General features: G+C 36.3%; 2 protein-coding genes across 2 annotated transcripts; both read left to right on the top strand.

Annotated features, from left to right (window-relative positions):
* Nucleotides 1–3,877: 3,877 nt before the first annotated feature.
* LOC146739470 (solute carrier organic anion transporter family member 5A1-like) lies at nucleotides 3,878–4,401 on the top strand. Its single transcript, XM_085502805.1, has 2 exons — nucleotides 3,878–4,261; nucleotides 4,381–4,401. The coding sequence occupies exons 1-2, from the start codon at nucleotides 3,878–3,880 to the stop codon at nucleotides 4,399–4,401; spliced, it is 405 nt and encodes a 134-aa protein (XP_085358931.1).
* A 47-nt stretch (nucleotides 4,402–4,448) lies between these two features.
* Nucleotides 4,449–15,799, top strand: LOC102808908 (solute carrier organic anion transporter family member 2A1-like). The gene is made up of 8 exons (XM_006816291.3): nucleotides 4,449–4,574; nucleotides 11,164–11,493; nucleotides 12,514–12,678; nucleotides 12,995–13,172; nucleotides 13,512–13,653; nucleotides 14,324–14,517; nucleotides 14,780–14,844; nucleotides 15,086–15,799. Exons 1-8 carry the CDS (start codon nucleotides 4,484–4,486, stop codon nucleotides 15,337–15,339), a joined length of 1,419 nt encoding a protein of 472 aa, XP_006816354.3. The 5' UTR covers nucleotides 4,449–4,483; the 3' UTR covers nucleotides 15,340–15,799.
* The last annotated feature ends 502 nt before the right edge of the window (nucleotides 15,800–16,301 follow it).

Raw genomic sequence — 16,301 nt, 5'->3', positions numbered from 1 at the left:
ATTGACTTCTTTGCTTGCACACTTCCATCTATCACTGGAATATCACGGACTACACCTCGATGTTCTAATGTTGAATTCTGCATCAAAGAAATGCTTGTGCCATGGAATGAGTCTTTAGCTGTAGTAGAACTTGGATTATGATCCAAATTGTCAACAGCTGCTACTGTGAATAAGTTCTGTGACAGCTTAGAAGGACATACTACGCCTTCTGCTTCATAGCTAGCACATACAGTGTTAGCTATATCTGTGGAAATACTGAGAACACGGTCATAAGAAATACACAGTCCCATATTATGCAGCGTATCAATTAGACCTCTTTTTCTCGTTTCTGCATGAATCTTCAATGCTATATAGATTGGTGCTGGTGTTTCCCTATCTCTGCTATGTCTCTGGTATGATGATCATCATTACGTCTATGCTTAACAGTGTTGAATGCCACCAACTGAGAAATGATGAGAGAAGCTGATGTGTGTGGTTGGTCCTTAACAGATTGATCTTTGATACTAGGACCATCCAGGATCATATTAACCAGAGCGATTAATGATGCGGGCACTGACTGCTGCTGACAATTCTCAGGAAATCTACCCCTGAAAAACTGTTTGAATTTGAAAATTTCTCTACGAATTATTTTCGCTGCTTTTGCCAGATAAAGGGCCTCAGAGTCATAATCGTGCTGACAAGCCTTTCTTATTGCATCTCCAATGTCGTGGTCAAACACTAACAGAACATTGTGGGCTGTTAGCTCTGGGACAGCAGCCAGTATTCTGTTCTTGAGTCTTGTAGTATGTACACATCCATTCGTAACTCCAAGCTCTTCTAGTCTTGATGAATATAATTTACTGAGATATGCCATGTTAAACACTGGAGCACATTCTTTGGCATCACTGAATGATTCAATATATTCAACTAACTCAGCAAAAGCTATTCCATGAAATGAACTGTCACCAGTATCATCTTCATTCACATTCTCAGCCTTTTGCGCACGTTTATATAATTTGGACAAGCATATAGTATGATATTGAGCATCAATAGCCACCATGTCTCCACCAGCCAATTTCGCTAACAATGAAGTATCATTCACAGCTTGTGCACACTGTCTCACCTTGAAATCGATACCTAAGGTTGATGCCTTATGAAGACCATTTGGCCCAGCAACTTTGTCACAGAATATGCAAATATCTACACCACGCTTTGCTTGTGTGTGTCCTAAGCGTGATTTCCTGGTTTTAATGGGACTAGCAGTACTTGCCTCATGCTTTCGTTTTAATGTTCTTTCTAATTTCAGTGTTTATTTTGTTCCTACATGATTTATGCCATACCGCCTTATTTTGCCGCATGTTGGTTTCAACTCCCAACCCTTCATTTAACTACTCAACAGGCACAGTTACAGACAGTTCACCAATCTCGTGAAATTTGAGTATATTTTCAGCTACACTCTTATAACCAGAACCTACATCTGTTCTCTTAGATTGTGCAGGGCATTGCAACACCTCTTTCGTTTTGCGTTGGCAAAGGATACACAAGTTCCAATCGATAGGTGGGATGTCTGTTTGCTTAGATGAACTTGAAGTGCCAGGTTCTACAAATACATACGGCTTAGACATGTCTGTATTCAATATCTAACTAGATAATATTAAGAGTTGTAAACCACCACCACTTTCACCACTGTCTATGCTACTGTAATTGTGTGTACCAGTTAATTGCTGCAGAAAAGGATATACACATTATAAGGTTATATAGTGTAATATGGCGTAAATAAAGTTACTATCAGAGTGAACAGACATGCATTGCTCATACATTACTAATAACTGACCACAGAGGGCGGCATTTTCTTGTTTATCAAAATTTAGTCTCACAAATTAAGTCACTTACCTAATAATTTGAAACGTCCTTACAGTATTCAGTGGGATGATCCTCCATTGAATGGACACATGTATGTCGTTTTCTATAATGGAGACTCCAATTGTTGGCCACTAGTCAAGTATATCATCAGAACACGAGTTACTGAAATCATTCAAGGTACTCAAATCTAAAGCTAAATATGACAACAAATTATTTAATTTGTATGACTACCCACATAGCTCAATATACCGAAGAGAGATTTACCAGAGATAACGCCACATTGGTGTTACTAGCGAATCAGAAAGACAAGTGATTTATTAGTGTGTAAACTACGTTAAATGAAGCTAAATCACAGCTGGCGAGCTTTTACTCGGGAACACGGCATTTGCTGAATTGGTTAATTTTTGCAAAATAATATGTATACATTAATGACGTTATGAAAATCCACAACAACTGGCAGCGACAGAAATTGAACCGTTGTCATGGCTTGATTGGCTTTACTCGGTTTATAAGTAGATACTACTGGTGATGATGATGATGAAATATCGGCAGAGTATGTGTGGCAATAGCTTAACTGAACTACATGACAGAGCATAAACATGATGTGACAGTTTGCAATCTAGCATTGTACTCTTAAATTACAGCATCAATTGATCATCTAGATTATTTTTCATGTCATTACATCCTTCCTTTTCTATTTTCGTCAGCTTTTTCCAACTACTGGGACGTGTGCCAATGCCATATATATTTGGCATAACTGCCACAAAAGAAAACAGAATTCGATATTAAAATGTTATTTCATCCAAAGTCTTCTATTAAAATTTAAATTATTTTTATTCACTCGATTTCTAGTACATGCTGCTACAGAAATTCAAAACTGAAAAAGTTAGAATAATGGCATTAATGGTGACTAAAAATACACGACCGATATCAAAATGAACAGTATTACGCCATCGCCATTTTGTGGTTGTCCAAAAAAAACCGGAACCGGAACATGAAATTAAAAATATTTGGAAGCAACAAGGAAGTCACAGGACTTAAGTGTAACACATCGACCCAAGACATGAAGTGCGCCCTCAAGCGGATACATCGTAAACATGCGCTTTCTGCCCATTATTTCATCCACTTTATTAGAATGAGTGTAGACACAACTAAAAATTGCGACTATAATGAAATAAATAATAATAACAATATACAAACTAAGTCCATTAATGCAATATCACTTGTATTAAACAACCCATATGTTGAAATATTTTTAATTTCACGTTCTGTTTCCGGTTCCGGGTTTTTTAAACAATCCCATTTTGTTGGTAGCTGGACGTTTTGGCTCTGGTTTTAGACGTTACTGGTATACATTATATTCGAGAAGTAGTGTTCATCATAATTTATACCAGGGCTGTAACGACCGACCACCAAGATAGATCGAAAGACATAGACAGAAATAAATAAAATAAAATTACTATAAATAACATCACTATAATCCCCCTATAAATAAAAGTATATACACACAATGTAACACTTATAGAATATTGTCTATTTTACTTTTTATTTATATTAACCAATTCAGCAAATGCTGTGTCCCCGAGTAAAAGCTCGACAGCTGTGATTTAGCTTCATTTAACGTAGTTTACACACTCATAAAGCACTTGTGGCGGTATAATTCGGTATAGTTTAAATTGACATCTGTGTTGTATATCATTTAAAACAAGAGAACTTTCAAACACTTTGAATAATATTTAGACACGAGTAGATCACCTATTGCTATAACAACTCTCATAACACACTTTTCATTCTGACAGCATCAATATGGTGTGATCACTTGTAAAATGCATTTTTATTTCCGTATGCTTTGAACTGGTGACTATATTATACTAAACCGCTGTTATTTGGCATCTGTGTTGTTAATACACATTGCATGTCATTTACTATAAATATATAATAACACCCAGCACAAATAACTAATTTGAATAATATTCATAAAACAGTAAAATACAAGTCGCTTATACATCGTTTCTGCTAAGATTTACATTTTAAAATGATTGAAGACACAGAACCACTGGGAATGGACTTGTTTGATATCACATCACAACCCTATGATGATAAAGAATATAATGAGTCAACGAAGAATGGTAGTATGACAAAGAGGCTGGATGAGCCAACCTGGCTCGAGAGACGTCTTGGTGATATTCGATTTTTTGTTGCATGCCTGATGGTCGTCGTTGGTCTCAATGGATTTATTGCTGGATACAAGATAGGTATATTGACTACAATTGAAAAGCGATATAATCTAAATAGTGCCCAGCTCGGTTCCATTAGCAGTATGTACCAAGTGGGCCCACCTGTCACTATGATGTTCTGTGGTTATCTCTGTGGGCGACCCAACGCTCATCGACCAAGATGGATTTCAGTTGGAACCTTGGTAGTTGCGGCAGGATTATTTATATCTATACTGCCACATTTAACCCTCGGTCCGTATGAATACATACACGAAACAGTGACTGAACAAATAATAAATGTACATCTATGTTCCAACAACAGTGGAGAAGATTTAGCCAATGAAACAACCAGTTCAACATCAGAAGATACAGTTAATGTTCAACAAAGTTATATAGCATATTTATATTTTGTATTTGGTGCATTGATGACGGGGGCTGGATATAGTCCTATATCAATACTTGGAAACTCATTTATAGATGATTTTGCCAAGCACACTACATCAGCCTTATATCTAGGTAAGTTTAATTTTTGTAATTTTAACAGCCTTTGAGTTGTTGATCTGACCAAAGCGCACGGGAAATATTATTGTGCAATATGGAGATAAGTAATTAATTTACAGAGGTGATTATTAGTATGTTCCATGTGCAATTTACACCATATGGTTACCTATGTCATACTAGTCATTTCTAGACATACTGTCTCCGTTTGGGGTGTTATTTGATCACTGTAACATTGAAATTTCTACCACCAAGTTAATTAATCCAACAATTGCTATTTAATATGAACGAGTCTAGGGGGTTCCACCTGTAATCCAGACAGGGCACTGATTACAGTAATGTGACATTCCCAGTGATATTCTGAGTGGGTTATTGAGCTGGGTTCATATAATTCTACTAGTGTCTTGTCTGATTGATAGTTTATCCGCTTTGCTACAGCGCAAAATGTTGTATTCACCATGGGGTGAATTAGGTTATATCATAGGTGAAGACACAAACTTGCGCTTGCTTTTCCATTCTTTGCCATTAGATCAATTTGTCATTCGCCCCATATTCACATGTGGTATTATTTAGAATTTGTCTACAACTTCAATCAAATTTTACTCCAGTGTTTTACTCCGTTGGACCAGAAATAAATACTAGCCAGATTTACTGGCGTTACTACATGTAAATTATTTGGTTAGAACAATAAATTATACTGTATTCATCCCCCACAGATAATGGGGCATTATTCCAGAAAAAAATATGTGGTCAAAACAGTAAATTACACTGTAATCATCTCGTATTACCGTTCAAACACTAGATTATGAGGGAGTCGAAATAAAGTGCGAAACCCCAGTTTTCCCCCATAAGCGCCTTCACAGAGGTCATATAGATGAAGGCAAAATGGTCTGTGGTGTTGCAAATATCTATCAATCCTGGAAACATCTTCAGAATGAAACTATGGTGCGTCTCCTCTATGCGATGGAATACATAGCAATCTGGACCTCTCTAGAATTGAAAGAATCAAGCCTAACATCACCACTGTTATTCAGTCTATGTTTTGACTCCATTGTCATCAAGTTGAAGTGGCTGCTTGTTTCCCACTACGATGTGTTCAATTGTCACTGTGTAAGGCCTGCTTATCGGTAATGAGAGGGCACCCACAGAACTCACACTGGACAGGAGTATGGGACTGCTAGTACGGGGTTGACAAGATAATATTACTGGAAATGAAATATCAGGGGGAAATTCTCTTCACGGGGTTCTCCACACTTGTCAGGGGGGAATCTCGTCTCGTCTCTATATCTCGTCCCCTTGAGGTACGGGATCGGGGAAGTCACTTATACTTTACAGTCAAATAAGACACACACAACGAAATACGTTTCAGCTCTCGTCTTAGTCGGTCAATCAAGCACTCTATAAGACACAGCGCCCTGGGGAAAAGTCCCCAAGACTCTCGCAAGGCTGACCCAAGACTCTTTTAGACTGCGTCAAGGCTCGCCCCAAGGCTCTCCAGGACTGCCCTCGACTCTCCAGGACTGCACTCTCTCTACTGCATCTATCGTGCTGTGCTCCCCAAGACCAACTCAAACTCTCTTTATTCATTTTCAAAACTCTAACCAATTACAAAACAGTAAAAAGACTAGGGCGTAACCTTCAATCATAAAGCCAATCACACTAAGCACTGAATACGTCATATCTTTTGATTAATCGTTCACTACATTAATAACTATGGATACCAACTGTCAGAATCGCAACGGTTATCTGGTAATTAGTTCCAAATCACTGAGCCAAGTTCCGTCCAAAACTTCAAATAGGCCTAAACGATGACAGACATAACACAGCAATTCAGCTAATAATCAGCTAATTAAGTCGGTCAACAGATACGCAAAAACAAATTCATGACACATCCCTTCACCCAAACTGAGATTGTGCCTCTTGGCATAACACGTTCATAAATCAAAGATACCGTCCTCTACTCATCGTAATACGGGTTAAATACAATACTAATAAAAGGAATAAATCAAAAAGAGTAAAACACACTAATTAAGTACAATGATTATAAAGTCTAAATACAATGGTTATAAAGTCACAAATATCAACGGTTATGAATCAAAAACAAGGGAAAGGCTACCAATCGACTTGCTTTTCTCAAACAGGTCCACTGAGGTAACCCTTCGCTGCACTGTCTCCGTTACTAAGGTTACAAACTCTATATCAAAAGGTCAAAAAAACTAAGGCGTGGCGGTGTAACCAAGCGATCAGCCAATCGCTGCAGTCAACAGCATGATCACATGATTACCAGGGATGCGTCTCTCGGTTAAAGCATTGCAAAGCGATAACTAATAAACAATGAATAAAAAGCTATTAATCAAACTCCTTTCATATACGCTTATAAACTTCAACTGAACTCACAAGTCGTTAATCTAAACACAAGTCATACGGCGTGGAAACAGAATGCAAAGACAAAGCTATCATAACACATTACTCCTCTGGCAAAAAAGACGGGAAAAAGACAAAACGATAGAAACTACTAAGTTACATATAATCCTGTCAATCATGAACAAAAGCTTGCGATATCAAACAATACGTATATAAGCGCACCAAACTCTCATCTCAAAAGACATTAAAAAACGTTACAAAGGTGCTTTAAACTCAAAAAGCGTCAGAAGTATTCCGGAAACAACACATAAACAACAACAACTCTTAAAACGTCGGTATCTCTGTACTCGACAAATCTCAAAACTCTTAAAAACTCATTGGGGCATTACTTTCCCCATCATAATCCGTACTCATAAACTCATTAAAACTCCATAAAACTTCACAAAACTCCTAACACTGTGTTGCAAATACTTGTCCACTGAGGCGCGCTTAAATCGTTATAAAGGACCTCGCACGTCACTAAATATCAGTTCGAAACAAAGATCTGGGTGCTTACATACATACAATTCAACATCACAAAAAAAAAGGGTAAGAAAAAACGATAGGAAAAGCAAGCAATACATTACATTACTGAACAATAGGGTTAGGATTCTGGAAAAGGGTTCAACGTCCTGAGTTATACAGTGTCAGTTACAGTGTCCAACCAGCGGTTCTCTAAGCAATACACAGATAGCTAAAGTTCGAATCAAAGTCTATAAGCGTCTCCTCTCTTGTCGTCGCGTTAGTCTGGGTCGTTCTTTCACTTCATCTTGTCTTTAATGTCGCACAATTCTTAATTATACAGTCCTATACGATATTCGTCCTTCCGAAGGGGTTCTGAAATCTTCATGTCTTCAGCGTCGTTCATCGGTGCCATACTGGTAACGGTGTTAGTTGTCGAGCGCGGTTTCGTCTCTGCCATCGAGCCAGTTAGTTCGGTTCACAAGAAAGACACCTCTTCGCCATTTCACTTCTCTTCACAGGATGTCAATGTGTGTTAAACACCTGCCCAGGGTTCTCACACCACGTATCAGGGGGAAATTCTCTTCACGGGGTTCTCAACACTTGTCAGGGGGGAATCTCGTCTCGTCTCTATATCTCGTCCCCTTGAGGTATGGGATCGGGGAAGTCACTTGTACTTTACAGTCAAATAAGACACACACAACGAAATACGTTTCAGCTCTCGTCTTAGTCGGTCAATCAAGCACTCTATAAGACACAGCGCCCTGGGGAAAAGTCCCCAAGACTCTCGCAAGGCTGACCCAAGGCTCTTTTAGACTGCGTCAAGGCTCGCCCCAAGGCTCTCCAGGACTGCCCTCGACTCTCCAGGACTGCACTCTCTCTACTGCGTCTATCGTGCTGTGCTCCCCAAGACCAACTCAAACTCTCTTTATTCATTTTCAAAACTCTAACCAATTACAAAACAGTAAAAAGACTCTGGCTTTATGATTGAAGGTTACGCCCTAATCACACTAAGCACTGAATACGTCATATCTTTTGATTAATCGTTCACTACATTAATAACTATGGATACCAACTGTCAGAATCGCGACGGTTATCTGGTAATTAGTTCCAAATCACTGAGCCAAGTTCCGTCCAAAACTTCAAATAGGCCTAAACGATGACAGATATAACACAGCAATTCGCTAATAATCAGTTAATTAAGTCGGTCAACATATACGCAAAAACAAATTCATGACAGAAATACACAGAGATCAAAATATCGAGTTAAAGCTCCTGGCTTTAATACCTCTCAAAATAATTACAAAAAATAAAGCACAGAAAATTACAATGAATAGTCACTAAAATAGAAGATTGCTTAGGGAAGTGTGCATTGGTGATAACTAACAGTTCCAGTATGTGGAAATGGATGACAGTCAATGGCTTCTGCAACACAACAACTAATAAATACAGGAGTCTTGCTTGCAGAGAAATACTGTTATTCTGGAGGGTGCCACTAAAAGCAGGGATCGCCAGGCAGCTCAAACAAGTCCCAAAGAATTTTGGTTGTACCCTGTATAACTTGTCTCACAATAGCAGGATACTAAATTCCAGATTCAGTGACACCACCTGGGTTTCCACATAAGCCAGTCAGAATGTGATCTTGCTAGCAGCTGTGTCACGTAGGAAACTCGGGAGATCGTAAACTTCTTTTGTTATTCAAATAACAGCACACCTGGTAGATTCAAATTCTTCTTTCAAAGTTGTAAACACCTTTTGTTATGTAAATCTCAAGCACACCTGGTAGATTCCAACTGTTCATCCAGAGTTGACAACAAGTATGACCTGTCAATCAAATTTATGACAGTTATCACACGGCAATGCACACAGATTCTATGCACACTTCTATTTGCAGGGTCTAAGACAATATGTCAACAACATAAAATAAAAGATGCTGACATCATATTTTGAATTAGACATGTTTGATCACAATCAGTAATGTAACGACATCAAGCCGATACTGCCAGGCCCAAATATAGTTTCACCCAGAGTGGGTGTAGCCGCAAGTCGGCGCCAGCGAGATTCGAAAGCCAACTGTTCAGACAACATCCAATCGGTTAGCTAATTCGCTAGGAAATTTGCAAATTGGCTGCCCCAAAACTGCTGCTGTAAAAGTGTCAACAGTATTCAGTGTGTACTACTATTCTACATTAAAGACAACTCAGGGTACCGACTTACTTATAAAACGCCTACATGTCCAAATCATTGAGTAACCTATAAATAGAGCTGTGTATTTTGGATCAATGACGTTCGAACGTATATGTTGCCGGAATACTGAAAATTGTTGTCACTGAAGATTTTTTTTAGATAAGAGTCTGACATTCACTGGTTTCTATGGTGTGATCAATTATTCATACCACACATTTTGCTCGGTGACATGCCATGATAAAGGTCGTATATTATTATTGATATGAAATCGAACATTGTGAAATTCTTTCAAAAAAATGATTAATAATTTAGTAGTAGATTAGTAGTGCAAAATTCTAATTCATTTCAGACTGCTTGTTCGATTTTTTAAAATTGCGATTGACACCTTTCAAATAAGCGTTTTTTAAAGTGCAATACCCTGAACATATTGTAAAATATAGATAATCACAGCAATTTTGCCAAAGCATTATACAGGCGATGTATTATACTGTACATACTCAATAAATCACAACGTGCACATTCATGCACAATAGCAATCAATAAAAGGTGGTTATTCTTATTTGCATTTATAATTAAGGTACAGATGTAGGTTGGTGGGCACTTGGGAGTAACATTTCTTTTTTGCTTTGTATTATCAAAACAGTCTTGGCTATGACTGTTAACATTTTGTAGAATTGTGAATATTGGAACATACACAAAAATGATTTTAAAAAATAGATAACAGGTGCAAACATTCTGTTTTGAATGCTCAGCAAGATTTAGCAATGCTGTACATAAATAATACAAAGAAAACATGGTAAAAAAAGGAAATGACGGGATCTCCATATTATGCACTATATTTAACTTTTAACAAAACGATAATACATTTAAATTTGGAACTGTTACATTCATTTTAATTATGAGCATTAGCAAACTTCTTACTGAGTGAATGGTTATGCAAATTAGCAATTATCTCAGCTTCTTCTTTAGAGCACATCCCAGAACTTTAAAAAAAATAGCTCCTAGAAGCTTTGACCTATTGTTTTGAAATTTTCACAAATGATTGACAATGTGTTCATCTTCAAAACGCTGTCGGGGTATTGTTTATGGTTGAACAGTGTTACAACAATCGTACAGACTACTAGCCTGGGTATTAATTTATGCATACACTTAAAGTAGTGAGATTTGAGCTGCTGCCCTGCAAAATTGACAACTGTTAGACAGTTCAAGACGGCACTTTCTTCATAGTAAACAGATGTACCGATAGACGAATTTTGACAGGAAAGAGAAGCATGGATTAGAAGCTATTTTTTTAATCACTTTTCACCAAAAAAGCACATTTTTGTGCACACTATAGTGTTCATAAATACAAAATGTTAAAATTCATACAATAAGCTTTCCGGAAATATATAGTTTTGTGGACAAGGGAGGTAATCTTGGTTTCCTAATTAACTAAATTAAACTACCTGTCAGGTAAACTGCATCTCTACCTTAAATCACAGAGAAATTTGTTTCACCATTCAATTGAAAAATATACGAGTTATACTGCCTCATCTTTTATTTCTAATTTCTCCAGGACTTGTCAATATGATGTGGGGATTTGGGCCTATTATTGGTTTGGTGGCTGCCGGGGCCAGTGCATATGTGTACATTGATATTAACAGGAACAATATGGATACTGCAGACTTGAAACCAATGACATCGTCATGGCTTGGTGCTTGGTGGCTGGGAATTGTCATTGTAATTCCATTCATGGTCCTCGTGGCATTTCCGTTCTTCATGATACCGAAACATTTGACCAGAAATTGTGAAGTCCGTCGGTATCAAATTACCAACAAGAATAACAAAGAGAGACGAGAAAAGAAATCAATTCCATCAGTACAGGCATTTATGACGACGTTAAAGGGTAAGTAGTGTTCAAATAACATTGTTTCACTGACTATTAATATACTAACACATCATCATCTCTACTTGTTTTGTGTATATAGTGTCATTTTATTGCATTCACTTCCATTTTGATAAAATATTGGTGTAATAATTAGTAACAATTATATTTATATAGAAGTGTAATGATAATGGGAATCCCAGTGAAGCTATGACCTAAATTGCTAGAATAAAGTCAATCAATGTGAATGTCTGTCTCTAATGCCAGAATGTAGTTTACCTTGAGGTTGAAATCATGATGGTCATAGGTTTTGTCCGGATACTTGTATGTTAAGAGCATCTTTTGGGTAGACTTCCTAAAAGCTCACCCCCCTTGCAATTGGATAGCCACTCTCATTCTCACAGTAGAAATAACAAACCTAAACATAGATCGTTGAACAAGAGACATAAAAACAAATTTACAGGACACAAAACAAACGACTGACATCAATCGATACAACAATTTCCAGACAGTTCCATACACAGCATAGTCAAATCAGTAAGAAAGATATTTATGGCCCATAAGAAGACGCACTCGATATAACACATATGAAATAACCCAAAGGCAAAACACTCATTTTTCGTGTGAAGATGTCGGTTTGTGATGTCTATGTTATGACAACTTTCTTTCACGTTACACCTACTAAGTAACGACCCTCACTATATTCAAAATATACTTATTAATATTTAATTGAATTTAAGTCAAATTATACCATACCTACCCCCTTTATTTGACATAAACACAGCGAACATTTCTGTGTTAAATCACAGGATATTCCACTTTTATTTAATTGAGCTTGAATTTTTTCATTAAAACACTAACTACAAATGTGTTCATAATATAATATACACTATGCAGAGTATGAACACTTTTTAAGCTTGTCCACTTTAAAAACGCTTAAACATTTTAAATATTTTATTCTCAGTCTCCAAATTACGGAACAATCTAAATCAAATATTCAGATAGGTTTACATTGGTAAATAATGATTTATTTTCCTGTAGATGTTTTGCAAACGTTGTACAATCTGATGATGAATCCACAGTTTATGTTGGTTACAGTGGTATTTGCAATTGACTTAGGGATAGGCATCGCCCTGGGGGCTTTTACACCTAAATTCATCCAAGAAGAATTCTACATGACACCATTGGTTGCAAATCTGACTGCAGGTAAGTAAATATTATGACTTTTAATGTAAAATATTGATCGAAACACACTGAATGTCAATCTATGTTTAGGAAGACCAGAAATGAGCAAAATGATGAAAATTCTTGCTATGAATTTATTTTGCAAATACCGCGGAATTGTTCCCTATTTAGAATTACCATCTCCTAATATGGTATGATGCAGATACCCATGCAATATCGATAAATGGTATTCTGTAACTTATGGCGATGTGGATACATAATAATATACATTATATTAATATTAACAACACTTTCTATGATCTATACCAACATTAACATTTGTTTCTTCTCTATGTAGGAATAGGATTGGGGATAGCATACGGCATTGGAGCATGTTTAGGTGGTTATATTATTAAATGGTTCAAAATAATACAAGAAGATGCGTTGACAAAGTTTATGATGATTGCAATAGGTGTATCCGGCATATTAAGTTTGGCATATTTGTTTGGTTGCAGTGGTGTAACAAACAACAAAGGGTATGCTGAACGAATTCAAAAATAACAAGGATGAAGTTTGACCTGGACGCGATTTGCACTAATCACCGCCGGTGACTCCATCGATACCTTCCAATCACCTAAAAATACCAAATTAAAGCTTGGTAACACGTTGATTTCGAAACAATCAAAATCGCCATCTTTGTTTATATGAGACCAATACATCTCGTGCTTGTGTGGCGCGTACCGCCGTTTAAATGGTATACATGGCTGACACACCTTTCAAAAAAGGGTGAATATATAGTTTCTAATAAATGTATGTAAGTACACACATATTTAATAAATACATGTATTTCAGTATTTTGTCATTGTTTACTTTAGAATGAACGATCAAAGTTGGACTATGGCCTGCATAGCGAGTTGTCATTGTCAATATGACCTGTATCAGCCTGTGTGTGGTTCTGATGATGTGACTTATAAATCGCCTTGTTATGCGGGATGTACACAAATGAATGACAATATGGTAAGAAGAATCATTGTTTAACAAATAATTGAGTGCGAGTCGTATATGAAAGTCAGAATCACATACAATTCCGGATTTTTTTATTCAGTACCCAATTCGTTTGTTTTTATTGAATGTTTGATGCATTCAATCGAACATTCTTAAAAATAGCGATGACACAAAACACAAAGGTTTTGTGTGAATTTTATTGTTGTTTTTTTTATTTCAAGTTGTTAAATGTGTATGTTATTTTATAGCCAATATATTGCATTGTCTGATCAACTGGTCACAAAAGCTGGTAACATAAGTACAAATACGTAAAACAATGTAGTGTGTGTATTCTGTCGCAGTGTAAATATCAAGATATGTGCTAAGAAGGTACACAACATTACTGTAGAGGAATAATCTTGTATGTTACTGTAGAAAAAACATCGTGTAGGATATGAACAGTAAAATCCACTATTGACAATGTAGAGCTTAACGTTTAACAATCAAATACGTCTTCTCAAAGTGCACAATTATGTTATTATGCACATTTGTATTTGTAAAATAACAGAAGCCAGTGACAATAATTAGTATTTTAAAGGTTAATCTTAACAACGCAATCTCAATTTTTTGTGGACATTAGTACGATGGTACTGGTAATTGGTGTTTGCCCACAGTATATACGCAAATTTATTTTGATTTACAGACATTCGCTGATTGTCGCTGCATTCAATCAAACGAATCTACGGTAAATGGAACGTTCCAGATACCAATGGCTACAGAGGGCGCATGTCAACGCAGTAGATCGTGTTCGTACTTTATTCCGTATGTTATTATGACGATTCTATATACTTTATCTTCCTCGATTCGGAATGTACCAACTGTACTCCTCACTATCAGGTAATATTAAATAATGAGAAATTTACTGTGCTAGGTTGCAAACATTGTATGGAAATGCGTGCACTATATCGTCAAAAAGTTGCATCACGTAAATCGGTGATGTCCTGACCAAGAATGAAATGGCATGTTATACGTGATAATAACCTGGCACACAATTCTATATAATATATAGACGTCATAATTTATTCACTGATTTTGCGTTGTAGTTTTATAAGTTTTTCAAAAGTGTGAATTCTAGATGTCGGATTTCTTTTGATTTCAGATCTGTAAATAAAGAAGATAAGACCTTTGCATTAGCTATGCAATTTATTTTAACACGATTTATTGGTAAGTATCGTAACTTCTCTTCACTTTCTATACAGAATGACAAACTCCATTTGTATCTGATTAAATGAATAGACAAAATGTTATCGCTTAATATGATATTTTATTGATTCGTGTTATGTCAGATGCAGGGGTTGTCGGACAGTGTTGTATTTTGTGGTTGGTGTTTGGTAAATTGTGCAAGTTAACATATCTATTTACACTACTTACTAATACTAATAATTCTTGTACATTGTATTAATAGGACCAGTTCCTTTCCCTATGTTATACGGATATGTAATTGACAACGCATGCGCACAGTGGAAAATGCTCCATGATACTACCGTTCGAGGATACTGCATCAGTTACGATAATGACCTATTGAAATATTATATAGCTGGGTTGACCTTTGGTTTAAAGGGTTTCGCGTTTTTGTTATGCGGAATTCTTTACTTGACGTGGAAATACTGTCCTCGAATTTCCACTGGAGACGAAGGACAAATAATTACACATTTGTAAATGTATAGCAAATGTATTTTCATGGTTTTGCAGTTGGTGTGTGTTGGTGTATGTGTGTGTCCGTCTGTTCCACTATATCTCAAGAATCATGCATCAGATTTTGATGAAATTTGGTGCATACATGCTCTGGGCCAATGCGCAGATTTGAATAGGTTTTGGTAAAAATCCATGCATATTAATTACATAATTTCCGTGATAATTAGCTCATTTTAGCTGTTCCATGACTGTTCCAATGATATCTAATGAACCACAGTTTTGATGTGCAAATTTCCGGCTTTCCACTGATATCTCAAATACTAATCATCACATTTTAATGAAAATTGGTACCTATATGTCATATAGGACACTGCACAAACCTGGTAGTTTTTAGGGTAATATAAATTACCTATTTTGCATAGTACTGATCTTCACCTGTAAATTAATTTTTACTATGCAGTGAGCCAATTAGTTTAGTTTTTCACCTAATTTATTCACCTAATTCGCATAATTTATCAACTTTCAACTTTCACACTGATATCTCAGTACTAATCATCACATTTCAATGAAACTTTGTACATTGACAATGTACAATATGATCTGTTTGGGGTTAAAATCTGTTCATATTAATTCCCTAATTAGCATAATAATTCATAATGTTTTGGTTCTGATCACATTTCAATGAAACTTGATAAATAGATGGTCTGTTACATTTCGCAGATCTTATTAGTTTTACACTCAAATCTGTTCATTTTAATTGTCTGATTTGCATAATTAGTTTTCAGCTTTCCCATCAATATCTCAAGTACAAGTAATTTTCAATTAATTTTTACTGTGCCTCTAATACTCTTAGCACACGGGAGTTCATTCTAAGCTTTATTCGTTTTTAGTTTAGAATACATACAAATAAGTAAGTACGTAAGTAAATAAGTAAGTAAGTTAATAGGTAAGTAAGTAAGTAATATTGTGCTTAAAAATATCTAGAA

The sequence above is a fragment of the Saccoglossus kowalevskii genome, chromosome 8, assembly GCF_978046115.1.
Source record: "Saccoglossus kowalevskii chromosome 8, keSacKowa6.1, whole genome shotgun sequence".
Classification (NCBI taxonomy): Eukaryota; Metazoa; Hemichordata; class Enteropneusta; family Harrimaniidae; genus Saccoglossus; species Saccoglossus kowalevskii.
The sequence above is the reverse complement of the archived record's forward strand: the minus strand, read 5'-3'. Positions and strand labels throughout refer to the sequence as shown.

Bases quoted from the DNA above. Each gene is read 5' to 3' on its own strand.
- LOC146739470 (XM_085502805.1), top strand. From the start codon at position 3,878: ATGATTGAAGACACAGAACCACTGGGAATGGACTTGTTTGATATCACA. The intron at 4,262-4,380 runs GTAGTTGCGGCA...TTCCAACAACAG, and splicing joins GGATTTCAGTTGGAACCTTG to TGGAGAAGATTTAGCCAATG.
- LOC102808908 (XM_006816291.3), top strand. From the start codon at position 4,484: ATGACGGGGGCTGGATATAGTCCTATATCAATACTTGGAAACTCATTT. The intron at 12,679-12,994 runs GTAAGTAAATAT...TTCTCTATGTAG, and splicing joins GGTTGCAAATCTGACTGCAG to GAATAGGATTGGGGATAGCA. The intron at 14,845-15,085 runs GTAAGTATCGTA...TTGTATTAATAG, and splicing joins TATTTTAACACGATTTATTG to GACCAGTTCCTTTCCCTATG.